Source organism: Coturnix japonica, chromosome 19, assembly GCF_054131305.1.
Source record: "Coturnix japonica strain WE chromosome 19, WE-NBRP24, whole genome shotgun sequence".
Classification (NCBI taxonomy): Eukaryota; Metazoa; Chordata; class Aves; order Galliformes; family Phasianidae; genus Coturnix; species Coturnix japonica.
Genome location: NC_140681.1, coordinates 1,136,134 through 1,163,848, shown reverse-complemented (window position 1 = coordinate 1,163,848; position 27,715 = coordinate 1,136,134). Strand labels below are relative to the sequence as shown.

The 27,715-nt window shown below is 50.1% G+C and overlaps 2 protein-coding genes across 5 annotated transcripts; both read left to right on the top strand.

Moving 5' to 3' along the window:
* Positions 1-149: 149 nt before the first annotated feature.
* On the top strand, positions 150-9,506 carry LOC146757749 (uncharacterized). 2 transcript variants are annotated; one of them, XM_085520022.1, is made up of 6 exons: positions 150-1,413; positions 2,089-2,353; positions 3,270-3,432; positions 8,333-8,434; positions 8,521-8,584; positions 8,945-9,506. In XM_085520022.1, the coding sequence occupies exon 1, from the start codon at positions 443-445 to the stop codon at positions 1,301-1,303; it is 861 nt and encodes a 286-aa protein (XP_085376148.1). In that variant the 5' UTR covers positions 150-442; the 3' UTR covers positions 1,304-1,413; positions 2,089-2,353; positions 3,270-3,432; positions 8,333-8,434; positions 8,521-8,584; positions 8,945-9,506. The 2 variants fall into 2 exon arrangements, with proteins under 2 accessions (XP_085376148.1, XP_085376147.1); XM_085520021.1 differs by having other exon boundaries at positions 150-2,353.
* An 820-nt stretch (positions 9,507-10,326) lies between these two features.
* LOC146757748 (uncharacterized) lies at positions 10,327-27,652 on the top strand. Of its 3 annotated transcripts, none has more exons than XM_085520038.1 (6): positions 10,327-11,438; positions 12,280-12,378; positions 13,295-13,457; positions 26,479-26,580; positions 26,667-26,730; positions 27,091-27,652. In XM_085520038.1, the coding sequence occupies exon 1, from the start codon at positions 10,468-10,470 to the stop codon at positions 11,326-11,328; it is 861 nt and encodes a 286-aa protein (XP_085376164.1). In that variant the 5' UTR covers positions 10,327-10,467; the 3' UTR covers positions 11,329-11,438; positions 12,280-12,378; positions 13,295-13,457; positions 26,479-26,580; positions 26,667-26,730; positions 27,091-27,652. The 3 variants fall into 3 exon arrangements, with proteins under 3 accessions (XP_085376164.1, XP_085376163.1, XP_085376162.1); XM_085520037.1 differs by having other exon boundaries at positions 12,114-12,378; XM_085520036.1 differs by having other exon boundaries at positions 10,327-12,378.
* The last annotated feature ends 63 nt before the right edge of the window (positions 27,653-27,715 follow it).

The following is a 27,715-nucleotide window of genomic DNA, read 5'->3' as shown; positions in this document are numbered from 1 at the left end:
TAGCACATGTAGAATTTTGATCATGCAGCAAGTTGTGATTTCTACTGTGTTAAAGAACTGGCACACACATATACGCCTGCAGCCGGAGCTTGATTGACTCTCGTCAATACGGCCTTCCAAAGCCCGGCCCTGGGGAGTTGTCCAAAAATTTTCCAACCTTTTGTATTACCTAAGTTTATTTTAAACAGACAAGGAGGAGTAATCTCTTAAAGGCTTTTTTAAAGGCATTGGACCAGGTTTTGATTATCACGTCTCAGGAAGCTTCTGCATTCCACCTAGTGCTAATGTGATACATCAAGAGCAGATGACACAAGAGATTCAGGCCTTGCTGCCAGTCTTTTACGAATCAGAACTTTGTTTCATGTTGCCAGATATTGTGGTTTCCTTTTCAGGGGATTCCTTTGCTGTATAATAGAAGAAGGCCGAGGGCATCCTGGCCTGCATGGGAAACAGTGTTGCCAGCAGGAGCAGAGAGGTGATTGTCCCCCTGTTGTCAGCACTGATGAGGCCGCAGCTCGAGTGCTGTGTTCAGTTTTGGGCCCCTCAGTGCAAGAAAGACATCGAGGCCCTGGAACGCGTTCAGAGGAGGGCAACAAAGCTGGTGAGGGGTCTGGAGCACAGGCCGTATGAGGAGCGGCTGAGGGAGCTGGGATTGTTCAGCCTGGAGAAGAGGAGGCTCAGGGGAGACCTCATTGCTCTCTCTAACTTCCTGAAGGGAGGCTGTAGTGAGCTGGGGCTCGGCCTCTTCTCTCGTGTCATTAATGATAGGACCAGAGGGAATGGCTTCAAGCTGCGACAGGGGAGATTCAGGCTGGACACTACGAGGTATTACTGCTCAGAAAGGGTGGCCAGGCACTGGAATGGACACAGGGAGGTGGTGAAGGGAAGGGGACGAGGGCGAGGAAGGAAGGAAGGGAAGGGGAAGGTAAAGGAAGGAAAGCGAGAGGAAAGACACGAAATGAGACGTGAATTTTGGGTCCTTTTCCGGCAGCCGCCCCCCCCCAACAGGCCCCAGCCCGGCCTGAGCCACGTGACAGTGCCAGTGCCAGTGACAGGAAGTGCTTCCTGCAGGCGGCGGAGAGCACTTCCGGGCCATGGCGGCATGGCGGCCATGAGCGGGGCCGGGAGGAGCGGGCTCTGTGCTGCGAACGGGGTCGGGCCTCGGGGCGGGGGCACGGAGGGGCTGTCGGGGGAGGAGCTCGCGGCGCTGCCGGCACCCAGAGGCGGCTCCCGGGCGGCTCCACGGTCTCGCTGTGCTGCGGAGTCACCCGGCCGGCCCCAAAAGCCTGGAGGCAGAGCCTGAGCCGGCCCCGGCCCGGATCGTGTGGTGCGGCTCCGGCCGTGCTGGGCTGTGCGGCAGGAAGATGACTTGCGGAATCAAACTCTATAACCCAAAGATGGGTTCTAAAGCAGGTATGTTTATTCCAGCGTTGCGCAGCGCCGGGTGCAAGCGGGAGAGCTCCACCAAACTTGCACACCGTAAGGAGAAAAGTGTGTTACAGATATAGGTTAAGCTAATACGTAATCAATAGTCTCCTCCTCAGTTTGATTACATATTCATTACATTCCCTAGGACCCCATTCCCCGCGACCCTTGCCGTTGTTTTGGGGTGAAATTCTTCTTCTGTTTTCTTCTTGGTGTTATCTGCTGGTATCGTTCTCCCATGTCAGCATCATCTTGCCCGGGGGTATCTAATCCTTCTTCTTGTCAGAGGTCTCCGGACAATTTCTTCTTATCTTTATTGCCCTCTTCTCTGGTTTTATTTTGACTAAGTGTCTGTAATTCCCCCTATCCCTGCACTTTTAAATGTAAACTATCTGCAGTTACCCTTTGTCTCGGTTTCTGTGAAGTTCCCCTTTCCCTTTCTATAGCAGAGTGTTACCTTGCCTCCATTTCAGTCTTTGGGTCCCCAGGGAGGCTCTCCCTGGGGGTGTCCCGATTCGAAGGCAGGATTCAATCCTGCCGCAGCCCGTCCATGGCAGGCAAACGCTTCTCTCCTCTGCTCTTGGGACTCAGCAGTGCCAGGGGTTTCACAGCGCGCGTGTTGCAGTGGCTGGCAGCCTCCGTGTGTTTCTCTATTGCATACAGGATCCCATGGTGGAGCCGCGTTAGAAGCAGACGTTGGTGTCTTGTGGCAGGAGCAAGGGCAGTGGAAGCGCTGCCCAGGGCAGGGCGGTGGTGACTGCCATGAGAGCGGAGGTCTGATGCCATCTGCGAGGGATGGGATTTGCATCCGGTGGCTTTTCCGTTGCAGAATGTCCAGCAGCAGAGCGTGAGTGGCCGTGAAATGAAGCTGGGCCCCAGGAGAGCCGCCTGGAGCTGCGTCACGAGCTTCGTGCGTGGCCAGCGCAAGGTAGGTGTGCCTTACTGTAAGCGTGCGCTGAAGCAGTGTTGGTTAAGCACGGCTCACTCCTCTGTCTGCAACAGATGGGCTTTCTGCGCGCTTTATTGCTGTGGCCGTAGAATTCCCTCTTTCTTACCATCTGATCTGTGAAGGCTTTTGTGTGGGAAGGTTTTGAGGAATGAGGGAGTAGAAATTGCTTTAGTCACGAGTCATCTGGAAAGGTTTCACAGAAACGGTGACATTTGCAGAAGGAACGTATTGGCATTGGCAGTTGTGCCAAATACTCACTGGGATGGAGAGGAGGGAGTACCTGCAGAAGACCGTTCTCTTCTGGTTTTGAGGAAGCCGGGCAGAGCTCAGATTGCAGCTTAAGCAATGTTCTTTTGTCACACTCTGTGTCCTGTGTTGCGTTCTCTCCTTTCGATTCCAGTTCTCCTGACAGGTTAGGCTTGAATTCAGCATAATATCTGCTTCTCCCTGGGTTCAGGTTCTTTGGGTCTCCTGCCTGCTTTTCTCCCTTTTCTTAATGGAGAGTGGAGTTTCTACCACAGAGCAAAGTTTTGTGATTGACAGAAACAAATATGGAACATATTAGATGAACACAGCTCTGCATTTTTTTCTTCCTCCGAACAGCAAGGGACTCCTGTGCTCTCATTAATATCATCAGTGAGTAGATGCTGCCTTCTACTGGAGCCTAAAATGCTTTCTGCAGTTGAGTGGTTGGAAACATAGGGTTTTAACTTAAAATTGTTTGCGCAGGGTGAAGCTTGGGAATACAATTAGAATACAGTTACACAGTGCTCTATCCCCAGCACTTTCCATCATTTTTCTTAACACAGCTTACGGTTCATTTCAAAACAAACTAACAAAGATGAACTTGGGTTAGCGTAGCCTGTTTTAAATGATCCTTCTGTGTCTTTTCCAGGCTGGTAGCAGAATGGAGACCTTCCCGAGGCACTGAGGAACAGACACAAGCTTCTTTTGAAGGCTTCAATGAAATTCTGCCCCAGCAGTATCTGTGGTCTTTTGATGCTAAGGAGCTGGACGTAAAGGATTCTTTGACTATTGCCAGATCCAGGCTGCTACAGGTATGTCACGGTTTAAACTAAAAATCCACCTGCGTCCGTGACAGGGACTGTGGGCCCAGCAGGGGCCCTAGGCCGAAAGGAAAAAAAGTTAATTAGGAAAAGAAAACAGCAGCAACAATCTAAGGAGGCACACTTATTTACTAAATTACTATATCGAAATACAGGATAACACAGTATAATACAATATAATTGAAAATTGAGCTAACGAATCAAGCAAAATAGGAGAGAGAATGAGTCCCGAAACCGAGAGGCCTACTGTAAATCTAGGCGAAACGGTGAAGGCTCCCACACACTCCCCTGAACGCCAGAACTCGAAAGACGTCAGTCTAGCCTGCGACAGAGTTAATATAGTGTCCAGGTCCCGTGACCTCGTGTTGTTCTCTGGGAGATGTAGTCTTCTTCTGTAAGTTGCAGATTCAGTAAAATTATTCATGCTTTATATGATGTTATGATGTGGAATACTGATAGCAAAATTACAAAATTATTAAACCATGACAAGGTAATACTTGCATTTCAGTCAGTGTCTGAAGAGCAAAGTTCATTAAGGCTGGCGGTTCTGTTTTCAGGATGTGTGAGAGAAGCCTTATGTATCAGTTAGTATTTGGTTACTGTGTTGGTCTTCACTTTCTTCTTTGCAACCAATTTACACGTTTCTAACGTTAAGATTCTGCCAGCATAAATTTTTTGGCTAACAGTGTTTTTGTAGTCCTTGACAATGTGATTTGCGTGTGTCTAAAGAGTGAGCAACTAGAAAGCAAGGGAGAAAAGAACCAAATATCAGCGGATGGTCAAATTACTGAGTGGAGCAGGTTTTAGCTGCTTTTGGGTTCTCCAAGTTATACTCTACAGCAAAACATCGTATTTCTAGCACAGAATGGTACGGTTAGGTAAAGACAAAGTACGTTGTTAGTTTGAATGTCTAAATACAAATGTTTTCATGAGTGGTATTTCTCTTTTGTGGCCTCTCCACATTTTCTTTGTGAGCGGATGTTATTATTTGCTATGAAAGTTTGAGAGTTTAATATTAAAAACGAGTGTAGTGTGATTGCAGGTGCTTTTAAGTACAGTAGTATTTCAGTACAATAGTCTTGCTGTAGAAGCAAAGTAGTAGGTTGTAGTTTCAATGATTCCATGTGGGTGCCCAGCCCAAAGTGGGGATTCCCTTATGAAAGGAGGGGGAGGGTGAAGGAGGCCGAGGGCCCTTTTCTCGGGGCCAGCTCTCTGTGCCCTCTTGCTGGCCGGAGAGAAGGGCTGCCCGCTGGACACAGGGAGTGCCTTGTAGCTCCCGTGCCGTGCCCTGCCCTCCAGCCCCCTCCTCATCCTATGCGGAACACCACTCCCAGCAGCACAGGTGCCATTTTGGAATCTTCCCCATGTCACAGCTGTCACCTTGGTTGCTGCGGCTCCACCCGACTCACTCACCTCTGAGAGTGCTGGGCAGGTAGCAGCCATGTCCAGCACGAAGCGAGGGCGAGAGGAATGTAGTGAGGATTTAAGTGGGGAGAAGGAGCTGGGGGCCCCAGAACCGAAGAGGAGGAGGGTGCCCGCCATAACCATCAAATGGAGGAGGGGGAAAGGAGCCCGTTTCCATCATGCCTGGACCAGCCCTGTGACCACCACCCATGTGGAGCCGATGGAGGTGGATCCCCCTCCGGAGGAACCGATGGAGGTGGATCCCCCTCCAGAGGAGCCCATGGACGTGGATCCGCCCGCGGCATAGCTGGCCTGGCACCACACCACCGTGCCAGGCCCCGCGTTGGCATGGTCACAGCTTCACCATCGCTGGTCCAGGCACTCGGCTCCTTTCCTGCTGCGTGGCCCCTGCCCCCAGCATGAGCTGGGTGGCATTATTTAACATCTTCTTCTCCTCCACCTCGTTGCTCCTCCGGTTCTGTGGGCCCCCAGTTCCTTCTTCCCCCTGTTGTAGTTAGGTGTTTGCTCTGTTCTTTGTTTTGATGGTTGTGTTAGGTTAGTGTTAGTGTTCAGTTTAGTTTTAGCGTTAGGGATAGGTTCCTGTTTGTTCTTTAGAGTTAGGCATAGGTTCCTGTTTGTTCTTTAGGGTTAGGTATAGGTTTCTGTTGTTATTTTAGAGTTAGGCGTAGGTTAGTGTTCGTACTTACAGTCAGGCATTGGCTGCTACACTCAAGTAAAAGTAACCGCTGCTCCTGGGTAAGCACACAGTGTTGCCATCAGGGCTCAAGCTCAGGCAGCCAGCTGACCGGGGCAGAATTTGTGTTAGACGCTGCTCAGTGACAACACCCAGAACAAAGTAGCAAGGATGTGAAGTGCAGGAGACTACTTGCGCTTAGCACATTCTGTCTGCTGTAACAGCATTACTCAAAGATTTCTAATCAGGCCAAGATCTTTGTGATGCAGCAGTTTGTTCATTACTGCCATCATGGGCGCACGACCCTACTGGCGAGGAATGGAAGGCCCTATATGCTGGCCCGACCCTACCCGCAGGGAGGTGCGCTCCCTCCCCTGGGCACGGGTCAGGGACATTGCTGGGAGACTTCCCAGTCTGATCTGCCCTTCTGTCTACTATCCCCTGCTGATAGTTCAGGCTGGCAGTGAAGAAGTTAGCAAAAAAAGCCTGAAGGCTATCAAAGATGATTTCAGGGGACTGGGGCAGGTAATCGAAGGAACAGGTGTGCGGGTGGTTATTGCATCTGTACTTTCAGTGGCAGGGAGGGATACTGAGTTGGACCTAAAAACCCACCTCTTAAACAAATGGTTAAAGAGTCGGTGCAGACATAGGAGTCTTGGTGTTTTTCACCATGGGGCAATTTATTTGGCTCCTGGCATGACAGCTACAGACGGAAGCGGCCTGTCTCAAAGGGGTAAGAGGGTTCTAGCTGAGGAACTGTCAGGACCCCACCAAAAACCTGCACCCTGACTTGTAAAATGGTTACACAGATATAGGTACACCTCATACATAGTCAATGATATAAGGAAGGACACTGGACACACCTTCGTTGGCTCCACAGCCGCAGTCCAACACGGCGCCCAGGCCCGTCGATCCATTCCTTTGCTTGCTGCCAGTTCCCACAGGGAGTCCTCATTCAGACACCTGAAACAACAACGCACACAAACACATCAGGCAAACAACAGACACGCACACAAACACAAAACGCCCTCCTCGGATCCCGCCACTCACCCTTCCTTTGCCAACTTCTCTCGCTCACCTTCAGGGCAGTGCCAGCCCCTTCAACCCGATCACAGAATCACAGAATGACCCGGGTTGGAAGGGACTTCAAGGATCATGAAGCACCAACCCCCCGCCTGGCTGCGGGGCTGTGGCAGCCGGTGTGGCTGGGTGCAGCACGTGGGCATGTGGGAGGGCCTGCAGCAGGGATGTGGGGTGTAATCAGAGTGACTGGAATTCCAATTCAGTCAGAGGTCTTAATTGTAGGTAAGGGTTGAATCCGCCGAGGTGCCGCACAAGGAGAGGCGCTGGGTGCGACTATGGAAAGCAGAGCTTGTGTGTCCCAGGAGGCAGGCGTAGTCAGGTCCCCTTTGGAGCCTGCCGTTGTTGGTGCTCAGCTCAGGAGCCCCATCAGGAGCTGCTGCGTGCTGCGTCTGTGTCACGGACTTATCTAGATCAATATGATTGACTGATCAATCTATGATCTCCAGATGATGTTATGATGTGAAATACCAATAGAAAAAAATACAAAACCACAACAGTATGGCAGCCCAAAAAGATTCCCTTGTGGAAGAAGGGGGAGGGTGAAGGAGGGTGAAGGAGGCCGAGGGCCCTTTACTTGGGGCCGGCTCGTCTGTGCCCTCTTGCTGGCCAGAGAGAAGGGCTGCCCGCTGGGCACAGGGAGCACCTTGTAGCTCCCGTACCATGCCCTGCCCTCCAGCCCCCTCCTCATCCTATGTGGAACTCCAGTGCCAGCAGTGCGGCCGCCATTTTAGAACCCTCTCCATGTCACCATGGTCACCGTTGCCGCATGCCTCTGACAGTTGTGGCAGTTAACAGCCATGCCTGCTGCAAAGAGGGCGAGGGTTGAAGCTTCTGGTGGGAGGATGGAGCTGGGGGCCCTAGGAGTCAGAAGGAGGAGGGGGCCCGCCATGACCATCAGGCAGAGGAGGGGTAAGAGAGCCATTATCCATCATGCCTGGACCAGCCCTGTGACCACCACCCATGTGGAGCCTATGGAGGTGGATCCCCCTCCGGAGGAACCAATGGAGGTGGATCCCCCTCCGGAGGAACCGATGGAGGTGGATCCCCCTCCAGAGGAGCCCATGGACGTGGATCCGCCCGCGGCATAGCTGGCCTGGCACCACACCACCGTGCCAGGCCCCGCGTTGGCATGGTCACAGCTTCACCATCGCTGGTCCAGGCACTCGGCTCCTTTCCTGCTGCACGGCCCCTGCCCCCAGCATTAGCTGGGTGGCATTATTTAACATCATCTTCTCCTCCACGTTGTTGCTCCTCTGGTTCTGTGGGCCCCCAGTTCCTTCTTCCCCCTGTTAGGTTAGGTGCTTGTTATGTTTTTGTTGATGGTAGTGTTAGATTAGTGTTAGTGTTAGTGTTCAGTTTAGTTTTAGCGTTAGGGATAGGTTCCTGTTCGTTTTTTAGAGTTAGGCATAGGTTCCTGTTTGTTCTTTAGGGTTAGGTATAGGTTTTTGTTGTTATTTTAGAGTTAGGTATAGGTTTTTGTTGTTATTTTAGAGTTAGGTATAGGTTTCTGTTGTTATTTTAGAGTTAGGCATAGGTTAGTGTTCGTACTTGCAGTCAGGCATTGGCTGTTACACTCAAGTAAAAGTAACCGCTGCTCCTTGGGTAAGCACGCAGCTGGTTGCTCACCCCGAGCAATGAGTGCGACTGCCCTGACAGTTTGATGACATCTGCGATGAACTGAATTTCCCTCTTGGGACTTTTCCTTTGCAGAACATGGAGGAGCAGAGCGTGAGTGGCTGAGAAATGGAGCTGGGACTCAGGAGAGCAACACGTGGCTGTGTCCCAGAGCTCCCAAAGTGTGGCCATTGCAAGGTAGGCGTGCCTTACCGAAAGCGTTGTTCAAGCACAGCTCCTGGCACTGTCTGCAACAGATCCGCTCTCTGCGTGCTTTCTTTCAGTCGCTGGTGTTGTGCAGCACAGCCACGGCACGGCCCTCAGTGCGTACGCGAGGAGCGTGAAAAGGTAGGTGGTGAATTTTCATCTTGCTAACGCTAGGATTAGGAATGGTGAGCATTCCTAAAAGAGTGGCCACAAAGGTGTGATCTGCCTCGGGGAGAAGTTGATTCTCGCCTCTTCAGCTTTTCCCTTCTTTTCTGTCCACCTGTCCTTTCCAGCTCCTCCTCCCCTCAGCTGCAAGTGGGGCAGTGCTCGAGTGTGAGGACTCTTCCTTGGCATGCGGTAACAGACAATGCAGATGTGACTTTTGTGTCCTTCCTTGTTCTTGGGTTCGTAGCCCAGGGATATCTTGCGAGCAGCTCTCTAAGTCAGACTGTGCTGGCAGCGTGCGTGAGTGAAATAGTGCCTCTTTTTTCCCTCTTGCAGCAAGCTTGCCGAGGCAAGGCAAGCGCTACTCAGCTGAGGAAGAAAGCCGAGAAGGAAAGCAGAAAGCAACGATGAGGGCTTGAGCAAGAAGCTACAAAGGACAGCAGAACCACCTGCAACGCTTCCTCGGAGGTGGCACCAAGAGCTGCTGACTCAACAGTCCAGTTTACTGGCACAGCCGTGCTTTCCCTGTCATGGACGGTGGAGATGATGGAAGTGAACTGGACAGGAAGGACTTGTGCTGCGTTAGAAGCAATGAGGGCTTCACATAGGCAGGTCTTGGTGTATGGCAAGAGCTGGAGACGCTGCGTTCCTTCAGGGTGTGTCTCTTGAGGTCCAGGCCTGGTGTAGGGTTAGGTTGAAATAGGGCTGGCTGGGACTGGAGAGGGAGGAGGTGACGTAGCCCCGGGGTTTGGCTTCTCCTTGGGTCTGACTGGAGGCTGAGTGACTGATTGCTAAGCGGCAATCCTGGGCACTGGGGTTTCATTTTGGGGTGTGGGCGGGGCAATAAATAGAAGCCAAATCTTCTTGTACGCAATAAAATTGAAGCGAACTTTCTAAACCTGGTGCTGCCTCTTTCAGTAGCTGGTCAGAACGTCCCTCGCTCGGGCTGGCAATCGCAGGGCGATGAAGCGGTCGGCTTCACGTCTCTCCCTTGACATGGTGCAGTGCAGGTTTTCCCCCGTTTCCTTGTTGGTCTTCCCAACCTGTGGCCTTTCAGCCAACCCGTAAGTGCTGGTGACAGGCTGTGAGCATCTCCTTGCTCTCTGAGGACTGACAGAAAGAAACCAGAGGAGGGGAAGCAGCCCGGCAGGAAGAAGGGTGTCCCGTGCTCAGCCCCTTGAGTTGGCCTCTCTTCCCTGAGGGCTCTTTCAGCTTCTGATGGATGCACCGTGTGTTGCTGTTTGCCCTGGGAAGCCCAGCTGCACGCTGGCAGCCGTGGCCTGTGCATCAGCCTCCCCTTGAGGCCCAAGGAGTTGTTTGTTTTTATGTATTCACTATTGGTGTGGCATTTTGTTGTTTTGTTCTGCTTTGAGATCAAGGGGTAATTTAACACCGTTGGAAGTCATTGGGGTTCAGGAGTAGCACATGTAGAATTTTGATCATGCAGCAAGTTGTGATTTCTACTGTGTTAAAGAACTGGCACACACATATACGCCTGCAGCCGGAGCTTGATTGACTCTCGTCAATACGGCCTTCCAAAGCCCGGCCCTGGGGAGTTGTCCAAAAATTTTCCAACCTTTTGTATTACCTAAGTTTATTTTAAACAGACAAGGAGGAGTAATCTCTTAAAGGCTTTTTTAAAGGCATTGGACCAGGTTTTGATTATCACGTCTCAGGAAGCTTCTGCATTCCACCTAGTGCTAATGTGATACATCAAGAGCAGATGACACAAGAGATTCAGGCCTTGCTGCCAGTCTTTTACGAATCAGAACTTTGTTTCATGTTGCCAGATATTGTGGTTTCCTTTTCAGGGGATTCCTTTGCTGTATAATAAGAAGGCCGAGGGCATCCTGGCCTGCATGGGAAACAGTGTTGCCAGCAGGAGCAGAGAGGTGATTGTCCCCCTGTTCTCAGCACTGATGAGGCCGCAGCTCGAGTGCTGTGTTCAGTTTTGGGCCCCTCAGTGCAAGAAAGACATGGAGGCCCTGGAACGCGTTCAGAGGAGGGCAACAAAGCTGGTGAGGGGTCTGGAGCACAGGCCGTATGAGGAGCGGCTGAGGGAGCTGGGATTGTTCAGCCTGGAGAAGAGGAGGCTCAGGGGAGACCTCATTGCTCTCTCTAACTTCCTGAAGGGAGGCTGTAGTGAGCTGGGGCTCGGCCTCTTCTCTCGTGTCATTAATGATAGGACCAGAGGGAATGGCTTCAAGCTGCGACAGGGGAGATTCAGGCTGGACACTACGAGGTATTACTGCTCAGAAAGGGTGGCCAGGCACTGGAATGGACACAGGGAGGTGGTGAAGGGAAGGGGACGAGGGCGAGGAAGGAAGGAAGGGAAGGGGAAGGTAAAGGAAGGAAAGCGAGAGGAAAGACACGAAATGAGACGTGAATTTTGGGTCCTTTTCCGGCAGCCGCCCCCCCCCAACAGGCCCCAGCCCGGCCTGAGCCACGTGACAGTGCCAGTGCCAGTGACAGGAAGTGCTTCCTGCAGGCGGCGGAGAGCACTTCCGGGCCATGGCGGCATGGCGGCCATGAGCGGGGCCGGGAGGAGCGGGCTCTGTGCTGCGAACGGGGTCGGGCCTCGGTGCGGGGGCACGGAGGGGCTGTCGGGGGAGGAGCTCGCGGCGCTGCCGGCACCCAGAGGCGGCTCCCGGGCGGCTCCACGGTCTCGCTGTGCTGCGGAGTCACCCGGCCGGCCCCAAAAGCCTGGAGGCAGAGCCTGAGCCGGCCCCGGCCCGGATCGTGTGGTGCGGCTCCGGCCGTGCTGGGCTGTGCGGCAGGAAGATGACTTGCGGAATCAAACTCTATAACCCAAAGATGGGTTCTAAAGCAGGTATGTTTATTCCAGCGTTGCGCAGCGCCGGGTGCAAGCGGGAGAGCTCCACCAAACTTGCACACCGTAAGGAGAAAAGTGTGTTACAGATATAGGTTAAGCTAATACGTAATCAATAGTCTCCTCCTCAGTTTGATTACATATTCATTACATTCCCTAGGACCCCATTCCCCGCGACCCTTGCCGTTGTTTTGGGGTGAAATTCTTCTTCTGTTTTCTTCTTGGTGTTATCTGCTGGTATCGTTCTCCCATGTCAGCATCATCTTGCCCGGGGGTATCTAATCCTTCTTCTTGTCAGAGGTCTCCGGACAATTTCTTCTTATCTTTATTGCCCTCTTCTCTGGTTTTATTTTGACTAAGTGTCTGTAATTCCCCCTATCCCTGCACTTTTAAATGTAAACTATCTGCAGTTACCCTTTGTCTCGGTTTCTGTGAAGTTCCCCTTTCCCTTTCTATAGCAGAGTGTTACCTTGCCTCCATTTCAGTCTTTGGGTCCCCAGGGAGGCTCTCCCTGGGGGTGTCCCGATTCGAAGGCAGGATTCAATCCCGCCGCAGCCCGTCCATGGCAGGCAAACGCTTCTCTCCTCTGCTCTTGGGACTCAGCAGTGCCAGGGGTTTCACAGCGCGCGTGTTGCAGTGGCTGGCAGCCTCCGTGTGTTTTTCTGTTGCATACAGGATCCCATGGTGGAGCCGCGTCAGAAGCAGACGTTGGTGTCTTGTGGCAGGAGCAAGGGCAGTGGAAGCGCTGCCCAGGGCAGGGCGGTGGTGACTGCCATGAGAGCGGAGGTCTGATGCCATCTGCGAGGGATGGGATTTGCATCCGGTGGCTTTTCCGTTGCAGAATGTCCAGCAGCAGAGCGTGAGTGGCCGTGAAATGAAGCTGGGCCCCAGGAGAGCCGCCTGGAGCTGCGTCACGAGCTTCGTGCGTGGCCAGCGCAAGGTAGGTGTGCCTTACTGTAAGCGTGCGCTGAAGCAGTGTTGGTTAAGCACGGCTCACTCCTCTGTCTGCAACAGATGGGCTTTCTGCGCGCTTTATTGCTGTGGCCGTAGAATTCCCTCTTTCTTACCATCTGATCTGTGAAGGCTTTTGTGTGGGAAGGTTTTGAGGAATGAGGGAGTAGAAATTGCTTTAGTCACGAGTCATCTGGAAAGGTTTCACAGAAACGGTGACATTTGCAGAAGGAACGTATTGGCATTGGCAGTTGTGCCAAATACTCACTGGGATGGAGAGGAGGGAGTACCTGCAGAAGACCGTTCTCTTCTGGTTTTGAGGAAGCCGGGCAGAGCTCAGATTGCAGCTTAAGCAATGTTCTTTTGTCACACTCTGTGTCCTGTGTTGCGTTCTCTCCTTTCGATTCCAGTTCTCCTGACAGGTTAGGCTTGAATTCAGCATAATATCTGCTTCTCCCTGGGTTCAGGTTCTTTGGGTCTCCTGCCTGCTTTTCTCCCTTTTCTTAATGGAGAGTGGAGTTTCTACCACAGAGCAAAGTTTTGTGATTGACAGAAACAAATATGGAACATATTAGATGAACACAGCTCTGCATTTTTTTCTTCCTCCGAACAGCAAGGGACTCCTGTGCTCTCATTAATATCATCAGTGAGTAGATGCTGCCTTCTGCTGGAGCCTAAAATGCTTTCTGCAGTTGAGTGGTTGGAAACATAGGGTTTTAACTTAAAATTGTTTGCGCAGGGTGAAGGTTGGGAATACAATTAGAATACAGTTACACAGTGCTCTATCCCCAGCACTTTCCATCATTTTTCTTAACACAGCTTACGGTTCATTTCAAAACAAACTAACAAAGATGAACTTGGGTTAGCGTAGCCTGTTTTAAATGATCCTTCTGTGTCTTTTCCAGGCTGGTAGCAGAATGGAGACTTTCCCGAGGCACTGAGGAACAGACACAAGCTTCTTTTGAAGGCTTCAATGAAATTCTGCCCCAGCAGTATCTGTGGTCTTTTGATGCTAAGGAGCTGGACGTAAAGGATTCTTTGACTATTGCCAGATCCAGGCTGCTACAGGTATGTCACGGTTTAAACTAAAAATCCACCTGCGTCCGTGACAGGGACTGTGGGCCCAGCAGGGGCCCTAGGCCGAAAGGAAAAAAAGTTAATTAGGAAAAGAAAACAGCAGCAACAATCTAAGGAGGCACACTTATTTACTAAATTACTATATCGAAATACAGGATAACACAGTATAATACAATATAATTGAAAATTGAGCTAACGAATCAAGCAAAATAGGAGAGAGAATGAGTCCCGAAACCGAGAGGCCTACTGTAAATCTAGGCGAAACGGTGAAGGCTCCCACACACTCCCCTGAACGCCAGAACTCGAAAGACGTCAGTCTAGCCTGCGACAGAGTTAATATAGTGTCCAGGTCCCGTGACCTCGTGTTGTTCTCTGGGAGATGTAGTCTTCTTCTGTAAGTTGCAGATTCAGTAAAATTATTCATGCTTTATATGATGTTATGATGTGGAATACTGATAGCAAAATTACAAAATTATTAAACCATGACAAGGTAATACTTGCATTTCAGTCAGTGTCTGAAGAGCAAAGTTCATTAAGGCTGGCGGTTCTGTTTTCAGGATGTGTGAGAGAAGCCTTATGTATCAGTTAGTATTTGGTTACTGTGTTGGTCTTCACTTTCTTCTTTGCAACCAATTTACACGTTTCTAACGTTAAGATTCTGCCAGCATAAATTTTTTGGCTAACAGTGTTTTTGTAGTCCTTGACAATGTGATTTGCGTGTGTCTAAAGAGTGAGCAACTAGAAAGCAAGGGAGAAAAGAACCAAATATCAGCGGATGGTCAAATTACTGAGTGGAGCAGGTTTTAGCTGCTTTTGGGTTCTCCAAGTTATACTCTACAGCAAAACATCGTATTTCTAGCACAGAATGGTACGGTTAGGTAAAGACAAAGTACGTTGTTAGTTTGAATGTCTAAATACAAATGTTTTCATGAGTGGTATTTCTCTTTTGTGGCCTCTCCACATTTTCTTTGTGAGCGGATGTTATTATTTGCTATGAAAGTTTGAGAGTTTAATATTAAAAACGAGTGTAGTGTGATTGCAGGTGCTTTAAGTACAGTAGTATTTCAGTACAATAGTCTTGCTGTAGAAGCAAAGTAGTAGGTTGTAGTTTCAATGATTCCATGTGGGTGCCCAGCCCAAAGTGGGGATTCCCTTATGAAAGGAGGGGGAGGGTGAAGGAGGCCGAGGGCCCTTTTCTCGGGGCCAGCTCTCTGTGCCCTCTTGCTGGCCGGAGAGAAGGGCTGCCCGCTGGACACAGGGAGTGCCTTGTAGCTCCCGTGCCGTGCCCTGCCCTCCAGCCCCCTCCTCATCCTATGCGGAACACCACTCCCAGCAGCACAGGTGCCATTTTGGAATCTTCCCCATGTCACAGCTGTCACCATGGTTGCTGCGGCTCCACCCGACTCACTCACCTCTGAGAGTGCTGGGCAGGTAGCAGCCATGTCCAGCACGAAGCGAGGGCGAGAGGAATGTAGTGAGGATTTAAGTGGGGAGAAGGAGCTGGGGGCCCCAGAACCGAAGAGGAGGAGGGTGCCCGCCATAACCATCAAATGGAGGAGGGGGAAAGGAGCCCGTTTCCATCATGCCTGGACCAGCCCTGTGACCACCACCCATGTGGAGCCGATGGAGGTGGATCCCCCTCCGGAGGAACCGATGGAGGTGGATCCCCCTCCAGAGGAGCCCATGGACGTGGATCCGCCCGCGGCATAGCTGGCCTGGCACCACACCACCGTGCCAGGCCCCGCGTTGGCATGGTCACAGCTTCACCATCGCTGGTCCAGGCACTCGGCTCCTTTCCTGCTGCGCGGCCCCTGCCCCCAGCATTAGCTGGGTGGCATTATTTAACATCTTCTGCTCCTCCACCTCGTTGCTCCTCCGGTTCTGTGGGCCCCCAGTTCCTTCTTCCCCCTGTTGTAGTTAGGTGTTGGCTCTGTTCTTTGTTTTGATGGTTGTGTTAGGTTAGTGTTAGTGTTCAGTTTAGTTTTAGCGTTAGGGATAGGTTCCTGTTTGTTCTTTAGAGTTAGGCATAGGTTCCTGTTTGTTCTTTAGGGTTAGGTATAGGTTTCTGTTGTTATTTTAGAGTTAGGCGTAGGTTAGTGTTCGTACTTACAGTCAGGCATTGGCTGCTACACTCAAGTAAAAGTAACCGCTGCTCCTGGGTAAGCACACAGTGTTGCCATCAGGGCTCAAGCTCAGGCAGCCAGCTGACCGGGGCAGAATTTGTGTTAGACGCTGCTCGGTGACAACACCCAGAACAAAGTAGCAAGGATGTGAAGTGCAGGAGACTACTTGCGCTTAGCACATTCTGTCTGCTGTAACAGCATTACTCAAAGATTTCTAATCAGGCCAAGATCTTTGTGATGCAGCAGTTTGTTCATTACTGCCATCATGGGCGCACGACCCTACTGGCGAGGAATGGAAGGCCCTCTATGCTGGCCCGACCCTACCCGCAGGGAGGTGTGCTCCCTCCCCTAGGCACGGGTCAGGGACATTGCTGGGAGACTTCCCAGTCTGATCTGCCCTTCTGTCTACTATCCCCTGCTGATAGTTCAGGCTGGCAGTGAAGAAGTTAGTAAAAAAAGCCTGAAGGCTATCAAAGATGATTTCAGGGGACTGGGGCGGGTAATCGAAGGAACAGGTGTGCGGGTGGTTATTGCATCTGTACTTTCAGTGGCAGGGAGGGATACTGAGTTGGACCTAAAAACCCACCTCTTAAACAAATGGTTAAAGAGTCGGTGCAGACATAGGAGTCTTGGTGTTTTTCACCATGGGGCAATTTATTTGGCTCCTGGCATGACAGCTACAGACGGAAGCTGCCTGTCTCAAAGGGGTAAGAGGGTTCTAGCTGAGGAACTGTCAGGACCCCACCAAAAACCTGCACCCTGACTTGTAAAATGGTTACACAGATATAGGTACACCTCATACATAGTCAATGATGTAAGGAAGGACACTGGACACACCTTCGTTGGCTCCACAGCCGCAGTCCAACACGGCGCCCAGGCCCGTCGATCCATTCCTTTGCTTGCTGCCAGTTCCCACAGGGAGTCCTCATTCAGACACCTGAAACAACAACGCACACAAACACATCAGGCAAACAACAGACACGCACACAAACACAAAACGCCCTCCTCGGATCCCGCCACTCACCCTTCCTTTGCCAACTTCTCTCGCTCACCTTCAGGGCAGTGCCAGCCCCTTCAACCCGATCACAGAATCACAGAATGACCCGGGTTGGAAGGGACCTCAAGGATCATGAAGCACCAACCCCCCGCCTGGCTGCGGGGCTGTGGCAGCCGGTGTGGCTGGGTGCAGCACGTGGGCATGTGGGAGGGCCTGCAGCAGGGATGTGGGGTGTAATCAGAGTGACTGGAATTCCAATTCAGTCAGAGGTCTTAATTGTAGGTAAGGGTTGAATCCGCCGAGGTGCCGCACAAGGAGAGGCGCTGGGTGCGACTATGGAAAGCAGAGCTTGTGTGTCCCAGGAGGCAGGCGTAGTCAGGTCCCCTTTGGAGCCTGCCGTTGTTGGTGCTCAGCTCAGGAGCCCCATCAGGAGCTGCTGCGTGCTGCGTCTGTGTCACGGACTTATCTAGATCAATATGATTGTGTCACGGTTTGAACTAAAAATCCACCTGCGTCCGTGACAGGGGGCCGTAGGCCCCGGAGGGGCCCTAGGCCGAAAGGAAAAAAATTAATTAGGAAAAGAAAACGGCGGCAACGATCTAAGGAGGCACACTTATTTACTAAATACTATATCGAAATACAGGATAACACAATATAATACAATATAATTGAAATTGAGCTAACGAATCAAGCAAAATAGGAGAGAGAATGAGTCCCGTAACCGAGAGGCCTACTGTGAATCTAGGCGAACGGCTGAAGGCTCCCACACACTCCCCTGAACTCCAGAACTCGAAAGACGTCAGTCTGTTCTGCGACAGAGTTAATATAGAGTCCAGGTCCCGTGACCTATCGTGTTGTTCCCTGGGAGATGTAGTCTTCTTCTGTAAGTTGCAGATTCAGTAAAATTATTCATGCTTAATATGATGTTATGATGTGGAATACTGATAGCAAAAATTACAAAATTATTAAACCATGACATTCCACCCCTTATTCTACATCATTACATTATGTTTATACATACATACACACTCATATGTATAATTGTGAATAATCAGCAACCTTATTTTTCTCAACAATTTATATTTATTCCATACAAATCCCTAAGTTGAGAACAAAACTCTATAACCTAACCTACTATTTATTAATTTTGAGAAAATGGCAAAACTGCCAGAAAAAGGAAAACATGTCAGCGGTAGAGGGGAAAGGCAGCGCTAGTAGGGCGTCCCCCACATCAAGGTGCACTCATCCTTTCCCAGCCACCACAGCAGATTTCCTTTTGACTTATACTTCTTTCCATGTGTGCTCTACACATGCATGGCCAGTGCAGGATATAGAGTCCAGATGGAAAACTTGCTTACAGAATGCCTAATTAAGGTATATAGAGAAAAAGTGTTTCCTTAACATTAATCCACTCTATCTTAAGTCCTATACGTAATTGAACTATTCTGTACCTAATTGAAATATTTTCTGAGACTCTACCTATATATTTACAGGAAAATCATTGGCTGCACTCCCCCAACATCAAATTCCCTTGTGGTACACATTGAACATTCCCATTTTTGTCCATCACCCACCATGTGCACCCAGGTCCCTGGGCAAAGACAGTACCCCGGAGAGGTTTGCCCTTTCCAGACGCTGGAAGGACCCAAACTGTTTTTCCCAACACACTCTTTATGTGTACTACAGGAACCTTATCTCCCTCCACGGTACGTAGGGAGCTGGATTGGTTAGGACCATTACGATTACTAGATCCTCGAGTGTTGACCAACCAGGTGGCTTCTGCTAAATGGTTCTCCCAATTTTTATACGTTCCGCCACCCATTGCTTTCAACATAGTTTTCAATAACCCATTGAATCGTTCAATCTTACCAGAAGCTGGTGCATGATAGGGAATATGGTAAATCCACTCGATGCCATGATTTTTGGCCCAAGTGGTTACAAGGGAATTTTTAAAATGGGTCCCATTATCTGATTCAATTCTTTCCGGAGTGCCATGCCGCCACAGGATTTGCTTTTCCAACCCTAATATGGTGTTTCGGGCGGTAGCATGGGGTACTGCGTATGTTTCGAGCCACCCAGTGGTTGCCTCCACCATGGTGAGTACATAACGCTTACCATTGCGAGATCGTGGCAAGGTGATATAATCAACCTGCCATGCCTCTCCATATTTATACTTTTGCCATCGCCCTTCCCCCCAACTAGGTTTCATCCTCTTGGCTTGTTTAATTATGGCGCATGTTTCACAATCATGAATAACTTGAGCAATAGCGTCCATAGTTAAGTCCACCCCTCGGTCTCTGGCCCACTTATATGTTGCATCCCTTCCTTGATGACCTGAAGTCTCATGGGCCCACCGAGCTAGGAATAATTCACCCTTGTTCTGCCAGTCCAAGTCTATTTGAGCCACCTCAATTTTGGCAGCTCGATCAACCTGATGGTTATTTTTATGTTCTTCAGTAGCCTTACTTTTAGGCACATGAGCATCTACATGGCGCACCTTTACAACAATGTTCCTTATTCGGGCAGCAATGTCTTTCCACAGTTCAGCAGCCCAAACAGGTTTACCCTTTCGTTGCCAATTATCATCTTCCCACTGTTGCAACCACCCCCATAAGGCATTTGCCACCATCCATGAATCAGTATAAAGATGAAGCATTGGCCACCTCTCCCGTTCAGCCACATCTAAAGCCAGCTGAACAGCCTTTACCTCTGCGAATTGACTTGATTCTCCTTTACCTTCGGTGGCCTCTGCAACTTGTCGTGTGGGGCTCCATACAGCAGCTTTCCATCTGCGATGCTTCCCTACAATACGACATGATCCGTCTGTGAATAGGGCAAATTTCTTTTCGTTTTCTGGTAGCTCATTGTATGGTGGTGCCTCTTTAGCACGTGATACCTCTTCTGTAGGTGGTGTTTCAATTTTTTTACTCTCAGGCCAGTCCATGATCACTTCTAGAATTCCAGGACGGCTGAGTTTTCCCATTCGAGCTCGTTGAGTAATTAATGAAATCCACTTACTCCAAGTGGCATCAGTAGCATGATGGGTGGAGGGAACCTGTCCTTTAAACATCCAGTTTATTACTGGCAAGCGAGGTGCTAGAAGAAGCTGAACCTCTGTCCCAACTACTTCAGAAGCAGCCCGAACCCCCTCATACACGGCTAAGATCTCCTTCTCAGTTGGAGTGTAGCGCTCCTCAGACCCTTTATATGCTCGACTCCAAAATCCTAGGGGTCGGCCTCGGGTCTCTCCTGAGGCTCTTTGCCACAAACTCCAGGTGGGACCTTTCTCTCCAGCAGCAGTGTAGAGGATGTTCTTCACATCCTGTCCTGTCCGTACTGGCCCCAAGGCCACGGCACGGGCTATTTCTTGTTTTATCTGCTCAAAAGCCTGCTGCTGCTCAGGACCCCATGAGAAATTATTCTTCTTCCGTGTTACCTGATAGAGAGGGCTCACTATGTGGCTGTAGTTTGGGACATGCATTCTCCAAAAGCCCACTACTCCCAGAAAAGATTGGGTCTCTGTTTTATTTGTGGGCGGAGACATAGCAGTGATTTTGTCAATCACATCTGCTGGGATGTGACGACGTCCATCTTGCCATTTTATGCCTAAGAACTGGATTTCCTGGGCAGGCCCCTTCACCTTGCTGCGCTTAATGGCAAAACCAGCTTTCAAAAGAATTTGGATTATCTGTTTCCCTTTCTTGGAAACCTCTGCTGCTGTATGGCCCCACACCACAATGTCATCAATATACTGCAAGTGCTCAGGAGCATTACCCTGTTCCAAAACAGCTTGGATCAATCCATGGCAAATTGTTGGGCTGTGCTTCCACCCCTGGGGTAAACGGTTCCAGGTGTACTGAATACCTCTCCAGGTAAAAGCAAACTGTGGCCTACATTTTGCAGCCAATGGGATGGAAAAGAAGGCATTAGCAATATCAATGGTGGCATACCACCTAGCTTCTTTTGACTCCAGTTCATACTGGAGTTCTAGCATGTCTGGTACAGCAGCACTTAATGGAGGTGTAACTTCATTCAGGCCACGGTAATCTACCGTCAGCCTCCATTCCCCACTGGTTTTACGCACTGGCCATATGGGGCTGTTAAAAGGCGAGTGCGTTTTGCTAATCACTCCCTGATTTTCTAATTGGCGAATTAGCTTGTGAATGGGGAGCAATGAGTCCCTATTGGTGCGGTACTGCCGTCTGTGAACCACTTTGGTGGCAATTGGTACCTCTTGGTCTTTTACCTGGAGCAACCCCACAACAGAAGGATCATCTGACAGACCAGGTAAAGTTGACAGCTGCTTAACACCATTTGTGTTTACAGCAGCTATCCCAAAGGCCCATCGATACCCCTTGGGATCCTTGAAATATCCCATCCTAAGGTAATCGATTCCCAGTATACATGGAGCCTCTGGACCAGTCACAATAGGGTGTCTCTGCCAGTTTTTACCAGTGAGGCTTATTTCGGCCTCCAACATAGTCAATTCTTGGGAACCCCCAGTCACTCCATGGATATATATTGGTTGTGTCCCTTGGTGACTTGAGGGCATTAGGGTGCATTGTGCACCAGTGTCCACCAAGGCTTTATATTTCTGTGGTTGAGATGTGCCAGGCCACTTAATCCACACAGTCCAGTATACTCTGTTGTCCCTTTCCCCCCCCTGGCTGGGGGCAGGGCCCCTCTATTGTTTACCTCGTTGACTTGCAGCAACTGGAACTCTCCCCCGTTTGGAAGAGTTCACCTTGGTGGTTGTTTTGGATTGTAATTCTTTCACTCGTGCCTGAAGTGCAGAAGTGGATGAGTTATACCACTTCTTTATATCCTCCCCATGATTACTCAAGAAATACAACAAAGCAAAACGTATGGTCTTATCATTGTCGTTTGCTTGAATACGAGGTGTCTTATCGTTGTCATTTGCTTGAATACGAGGACGTCTCTTTTTTATGGTTGAGATTTTCGATGATACAGGTCGAGAGGAACTCATGTTGTTTAGCTCTCTCAATAGGCGATCGTGGAAATCCTGGTTTCCATCATCTGGTACCACCGTGGATTCATCTACATCAGGCACATTAGCCAATTTGTCAATAATATCACTTTGTGTTTCCTCCACTTTGTCTAACCTTTCCACTATTTTTTTTCCCATTTGGACAATGGCTGAAGTATAAAGCTTAACTTCTGTAGCGCTTATAAATAATTCAAGCTCCTGAAGTCTGCTAATTAGCTCATTTACAAGGGGCTTTCTTTCCCCTTTGCCATATACCAATGCAAGTGCACTGGCATGCTTTTCTGGAGCTGCCTTTGTAAAGTCACGCCACATTTGTCGTGGAACGTGGACTGCTTCAGGATCATGTAATTGGTTTGGATTGTTACGATTGAACTGGGGGCTGTAGAGCATTTCCACCAGAGCCCTTTCTCTCAAAAATTGGATACCTTTCTCCATATCAGTCCATTTCTTTTTCTCAGGCTCCAAGTCCCGTTTAAAGGGGAATCTATCTCTTACCGCTATCAACATCCGCTTCCAGAGGGTGTAGGACCGATTTTGGCATGTGCCTATACCTCTGTCCACACGTGAGTCCCTGGAAATGCTACCCAGTTGGCGAGCTTCACTGCCATCGAGCCACGCACTATTGGCACCATTGTCCCAGCAGCGAAGTAACCAAGTGACCATATTTTCTTTTGGCTGACGTGTGAAATCCTTTCTCAGATCTCGAATTTCACTCAGTTTAAAAGATCGATCAATAATGGTCGTAATACTTTGCTCACCTTTTGCTCTATCAGGAGTCCCAGGTGTTAATGTTGGCAGCTGTGTTGATGAGGCTGCCCCATCTATAAGTTTGGACTCGAGAAATTCTCGTAAAGAAAATTTAGCTTTTGGCTCCTCGTCTGACTCTGACCCTGACTCTGACGCTTGTGTTATTTCCTCCAGGCGACCTTCCTCCTTCTTCCTCTCTCCTAACTTTCTCTCTCCTAACTTTCTCTGCTCCTCTGACTTCTTCTCCTCCTCTAACATCTTCTTATACTGCTCTAACAACCTCTGCTCCGCCGACTTCCTCTGGTCTTCTGACTCCTCCTGCTCTCCTGAGTCCCCCTGACCTCCTGAGTCCCCCTGCTCTCCTGAGTCCCCCTGCTCTCCTGAGTCCTGCTCTCCTAACTCCCTCCGCTCTTCTAACTCCTTCTGCATTTTCTCTATCTGAGTTGAAACTCGTTTTGTTTTTCGCCCTCTTACAGGGGCAACCAACATTGTATCTGGTGCCCCCGGTGGTTGGTTAAGTTGGAGTACATACGGTTCAGACTTGAGGGTGTCGCATTCTGCCCTGAGGACGTTATAACTAGACTGGAGGGCGTCGTGCTCAGACTGGAGAGCGTTGTGCTTACACAGGAGGGCGCTGCGCGCTGCCCGGAGATTGTCGTACCCGGACTGGAGGTCTTTGTGTTTGGACTGGAGAGTGTCATACTTGGACCGGAGGGCGCTGTGCTCGGACTGGAGAGTGTCGTGCTCGGACCGGAGGGCATCGCGCTCAGTCTGGAGAGTGTCATGCTCGGACCGGAGGGCGCTGTACTCGGACTGGAGAGTGTCGTGCTCGGACCGGAGGGCATCGCGCTCAGTCTGGAGAGTGTCATGCTCGGACCGGAGGGCGCTGTACTCGGACTGGAGAGTGTCGTGCTCGGACCGGAGGGCATCGCGCTCAGTCTGGAGAGTGTCATGCTCGGACCGGAGGGCATCGCGCTCAGTCTGGAGAGTGTCATGCTCGGACCGGAGGGCGCCGTGCTCGGACTGGAGAGCGTCGTGCTCGGACCGGAGGGCGCCGTGCTCGGACTGGAGAGCGTTGAGTTGGGATTGCAGGGAGCTTTTCTCATCCCAAAGTTTTTCTGCGTCAGCTCTAAGACTCTCTTTCTCGTACCAGATTGAGTCTCGTTGGTACAGGAGATCTTTTCTCTCAGCTTCAAAAGCTTTTTCTCTCTCTACCTTCTCATCCCAAAGTTTTGCTGCGTCAGCTCTAAGACTCTCTTTCTCGTACCAGATTGAGTCTCGTTGGTACAGGAGATCTTTTCTCTCAGCTTCAAAAGCTTTTTCTCTCTCTACCTTCTCATCCCAAAGTTTTGCTGCGTCAGCTCTAAGACTCTCTTTCTCGTACCAGATTGAGTCTCGTTGGTACAGGAGATCTTTTCTCTCAGCTTCAAAAGCTTTTTCTCTCTCTACCTTCTCAGTCCAAAGTTTTTCTGCCTCAGCTCTAAGACTCTCTCTCTCAGGAATGGTATTGACTAAGGCCCAATAAGCATTAGCTAGGCCCAAAATCATTTGTGCCTCCTGAGATCTGCCTGAGCCACAACATTCCTGCCTCAAATATGCAATCAAACTCTCAGGATTCTTCAAGTGTTCAGGAGTGAAGCTCCATAACACTGAAGATGTCTGTCCTTTGAGAATCTCTTCAATTCCCTGCCACTCAGTATTCTCTGGTTCTAGGGAAGACTTCCTCCGGATGTTATAAACCCAGATACTGAGTGAGATTATTACAATAATCAACAGTAAGATCAGGGAGATTAAGAGTGTGGCCCACTGATCATTCAAAAACTGCATAAAGGATTCATAGAAAGAAAGAGGAGCACGCTTAAAAATCACCATTTCTGTATAATTAGTTGCATTAGTTGCTCCCTCTGGAGCTGTATACAGATACGAAGTGAGCATTGCTAACCATGCTTTCAATCCATTATACAATTGTATAGCTCCATAAGAAAAAGTGGCTAGCTTAAACATGGCCCAATATGTTCGGAGCGTCTCAAAAAAGGAACCAATGGCACACAGTCCCTGGTAAAACAAATTTAGTAGAGAAAACATTTTGTTTTTTTTTTTTCCCTCCAATAGAGAGAAAAAAAGTAAAAGAAAACAAAGCTCAGCAGTGTTTATAAAATATACTGGAGTATTGGCAGTCCGCCTGGACTTTCAAGGTCAAGCTCGCAGGTGCAGAATCGCAAACACGAGATAGCTCCTTAACAGGGAAAAAAACTCGTAGCTCTGTTAAAAGCTAAAAGAGCAACAGAAGAAAACACAGAAAAACAGCAACTCAATTTGCCCGCATTCTCCACCAAAATCTGTCACGGTTTGAACTAAAAATCCACCTGCGTCCGTGACAGGGGGCCGTAGGCCCCGGAGGGGCCCTAGGCCGAAAGGAAAAAAATTAATTAGGAAAAGAAAACGGCGGCAACGATCTAAGGAGGCACACTTATTTACTAAATACTATATCGAAATACAGGATAACACAATATAATACAATATAATTGAAACTGAGCTAACGAATCAAGCAAAATAGGAGAGAGAATGAGTCCCGTAACCGAGAGGCCTACTGTGAATCTAGGCGAACGGCTGAAGGCTCCCACACACTCCCCTGAACGCCAGAACTCGAAAGACGTCAGTCTGTTCTGCGACAGAGTTAATATAGAGTCCAGGTCCCGTGACCTATCGTGTTGTTCCCTGGGAGATGTAGTCTTCTTCTGTAAGTTGCAGATTCAGTAAAATTATTCATGCTTAATATGATGTTATGATGTGGAATACTGATAGCAAAAATTACAAAATTATTAAACCATGACAGATTGACTGATCAATCTATGATCTCCAGATGATGTTATGATGTGAAATACCAATAGAAAAAAATACAAAACCACAACAGTATGGCAGCCCAAAAAGATTCCCTTGTGGAAGAAGGGGGAGGGTGAAGGAGGGTGAAGGAGGGTGAAGGAGGCCGAGGGCCCTTTACTTGGGGCCGGCTCGTCTGTGCCCTCTTGCTGGCCAGAGAGAAGGGCTGCCCGCTGGGCACAGGGAGCACCTTGTAGCTCCCGTACCATGCCCTGCCCTCCAGCCCCCTCCTCATCCTATGTGGAACTCCAGTGCCAGCAGTGCGGCCGCCATTTTAGAACCCTCTCCATGTCACCATGGTCACCGTTGCCGCATGCCTCTGACAGTTGTGGCAGTTAACAGCCATGCCTGCTGCAAAGAGGGCGAGGGTTGAAGCTTCTGGTGGGAGGATGGAGCTGGGGGCCCTAGGAGTCAGAAGGAGGAGGGGGCCCGCCATGACCATCAGGCAGAGGAGGGGTAAGAGAGCCATTATCCATCATGCCTGGACCAGCCCTGTGACCACCACCCATGTGGAGCCTATGGAGGTGGATCCCCCTCCGGAGGAACCGATGGAGGTGGATCCCCCTCCGGAGGAACCGATGGAGGTGGATCCCCCTCCAGAGGAGCCCATGGACGTGGATCCGCCCGCGGCATAGCTGGCCTGGCACCACACCACCGTGCCAGGCCCCGCGTTGGCATGGTCACAGCTTCACCATCGCTGGTCCAGGCACTCGGCTCCTTTCCTGCTGCGCGGCCCCTGCCCCCAGCATTAGCTGGGTGGCATTATTTAACATCTTCTGCTCCTCCACCTTGTTGCTCCTCTGGTTCTGTGGGCCCCCAGTTCCATCTTCCCCCTGTTAGGTTAGGTGCTTGTTATGTTTTTGTTGATGGTAGTGTTAGATTAGTGTTAGTGTTAGTGTTCAGTTTAGTTTTAGCGTTAGGGATAGGTTCCTGTTCGTTTTTTAGAGTTAGGCATAGGTTCCTGTTTGTTCTTTAGGGTTAGGTATAGGTTTTTGTTGTTATTTTAGAGTTAGGTATAGGTTTTTGTTCTTATTTTAGAGTTAGGTATAGGTTTCTGTTGTTATTTTAGAGTTAGGCATAGGTTAGTGTTCGTACTTGCAGTCAGGCATTGGCTGTTACACTCAAGTAAAAGTAACCGCTGCTCCTTGGGTAAGCATGCAGCTGGTTGCTCACCCCGAGCAATGAGTGCGACTGCCCTGACAGTTTGATGATATCTGCGATGAACTGAATTTCCCTCTTGGGACTTTTCCTTTGCAGAACATGGAGGAGCAGAGCGTGAGTGGCTGAGAAATGGAGCTGGGACTCAGGAGAGCAACACGTGGCTGTGTCCCAGAGCTCCCAAAGTGTGGCCATTGCAAGGTAGGCGTGCCTTACCGTAAGCGTTGTTCAAGCACAGCTCCTGGCACTGTCTGCAACAGATCCGCTCTCTGCGTGCTTTCTTTCAGTCGCTGGTGTTGTGCAGCACAGCCACGGCACGGCCCTCAGTGCGTACGCGAGGAGCGTGAAAAGGTAGGTGGTGAATTTTCATCTTGCTAACGCTAGGATTAGGAATGGTGAGCATTCCTAAAAGAGTGGCCACAAAGGTGTGATCTGCCTCGGGGAGAAGTTGATTCTCGCCTCTTCAGCTTTTCCCTTCTTTTCTGTCCACCTGTCCTTTCCAGCTCCTCCTCCCCTCAGCTGCAAGTGGGGCAGTGCTCGAGTGTGAGGACTCTTCCTTGGCATGCGGTAACAGACAATGCAGATGTGACTTTTGTGTCCTTCCTTGTTCTTGGGTTCGTAGCCCAGGGATATCTTGCGAGCAGCTCTCTAAGTCAGACTGTGCTGGCAGCGTGCGTGAGTGAAATAGTGCCTCTTTTTTCCCTCTTGCAGCAAGCTTGCCGAGGCAAGGCAAGCGCTACTCAGCTGAGGAAGAAAGCCGAGAAGGAAAGCAGAAAGCAACGATGAGGGCTTGAGCAAGAAGCTACAAAGGACAGCAGAACCACCTGCAACACTTCCTCGGAGGTGGCACCAAGAGCTGCTGACTCAACAGTCCAGTTTACTGGCACAGCCGTGCTTTCCCTGTCATGGACGGTGGAGATGATGGAAGTGAACTGGACAGGAAGGACTTGTGCTGCGTTAGAAGCAATGAGGGCTTCACATAGGCAGGTCTTGGTGTATGGCAAGAGCTGGAGACGCTGCGTTCCTTCAGGGTGTGTCTCTTGAGGTCCAGGCCTGGTGTAGGGTTAGGTTGAAATAGGGCTGGCTGGGACTGGAGAGGGAGGAGGTGACGTAGCCCCGGGGTTTGGCTTCTCCTTGGGTCTGACTGGAGGCTGAGTGACTGATTGCTAAGCGGCAATCCTGGGCACTGGGGTTTCATTTTGGGGTGTGGGCGGGGCAATAAATAGAAGCCAAATCTTCTTGTACGCAATAAAATTGAAGCGAACTTTCTAAACCTGGTGCTGCCTCTTTCAGTAGCTGGTCAGAACGTCCCTCGCTCGGGCTGGCAATCGCAGGG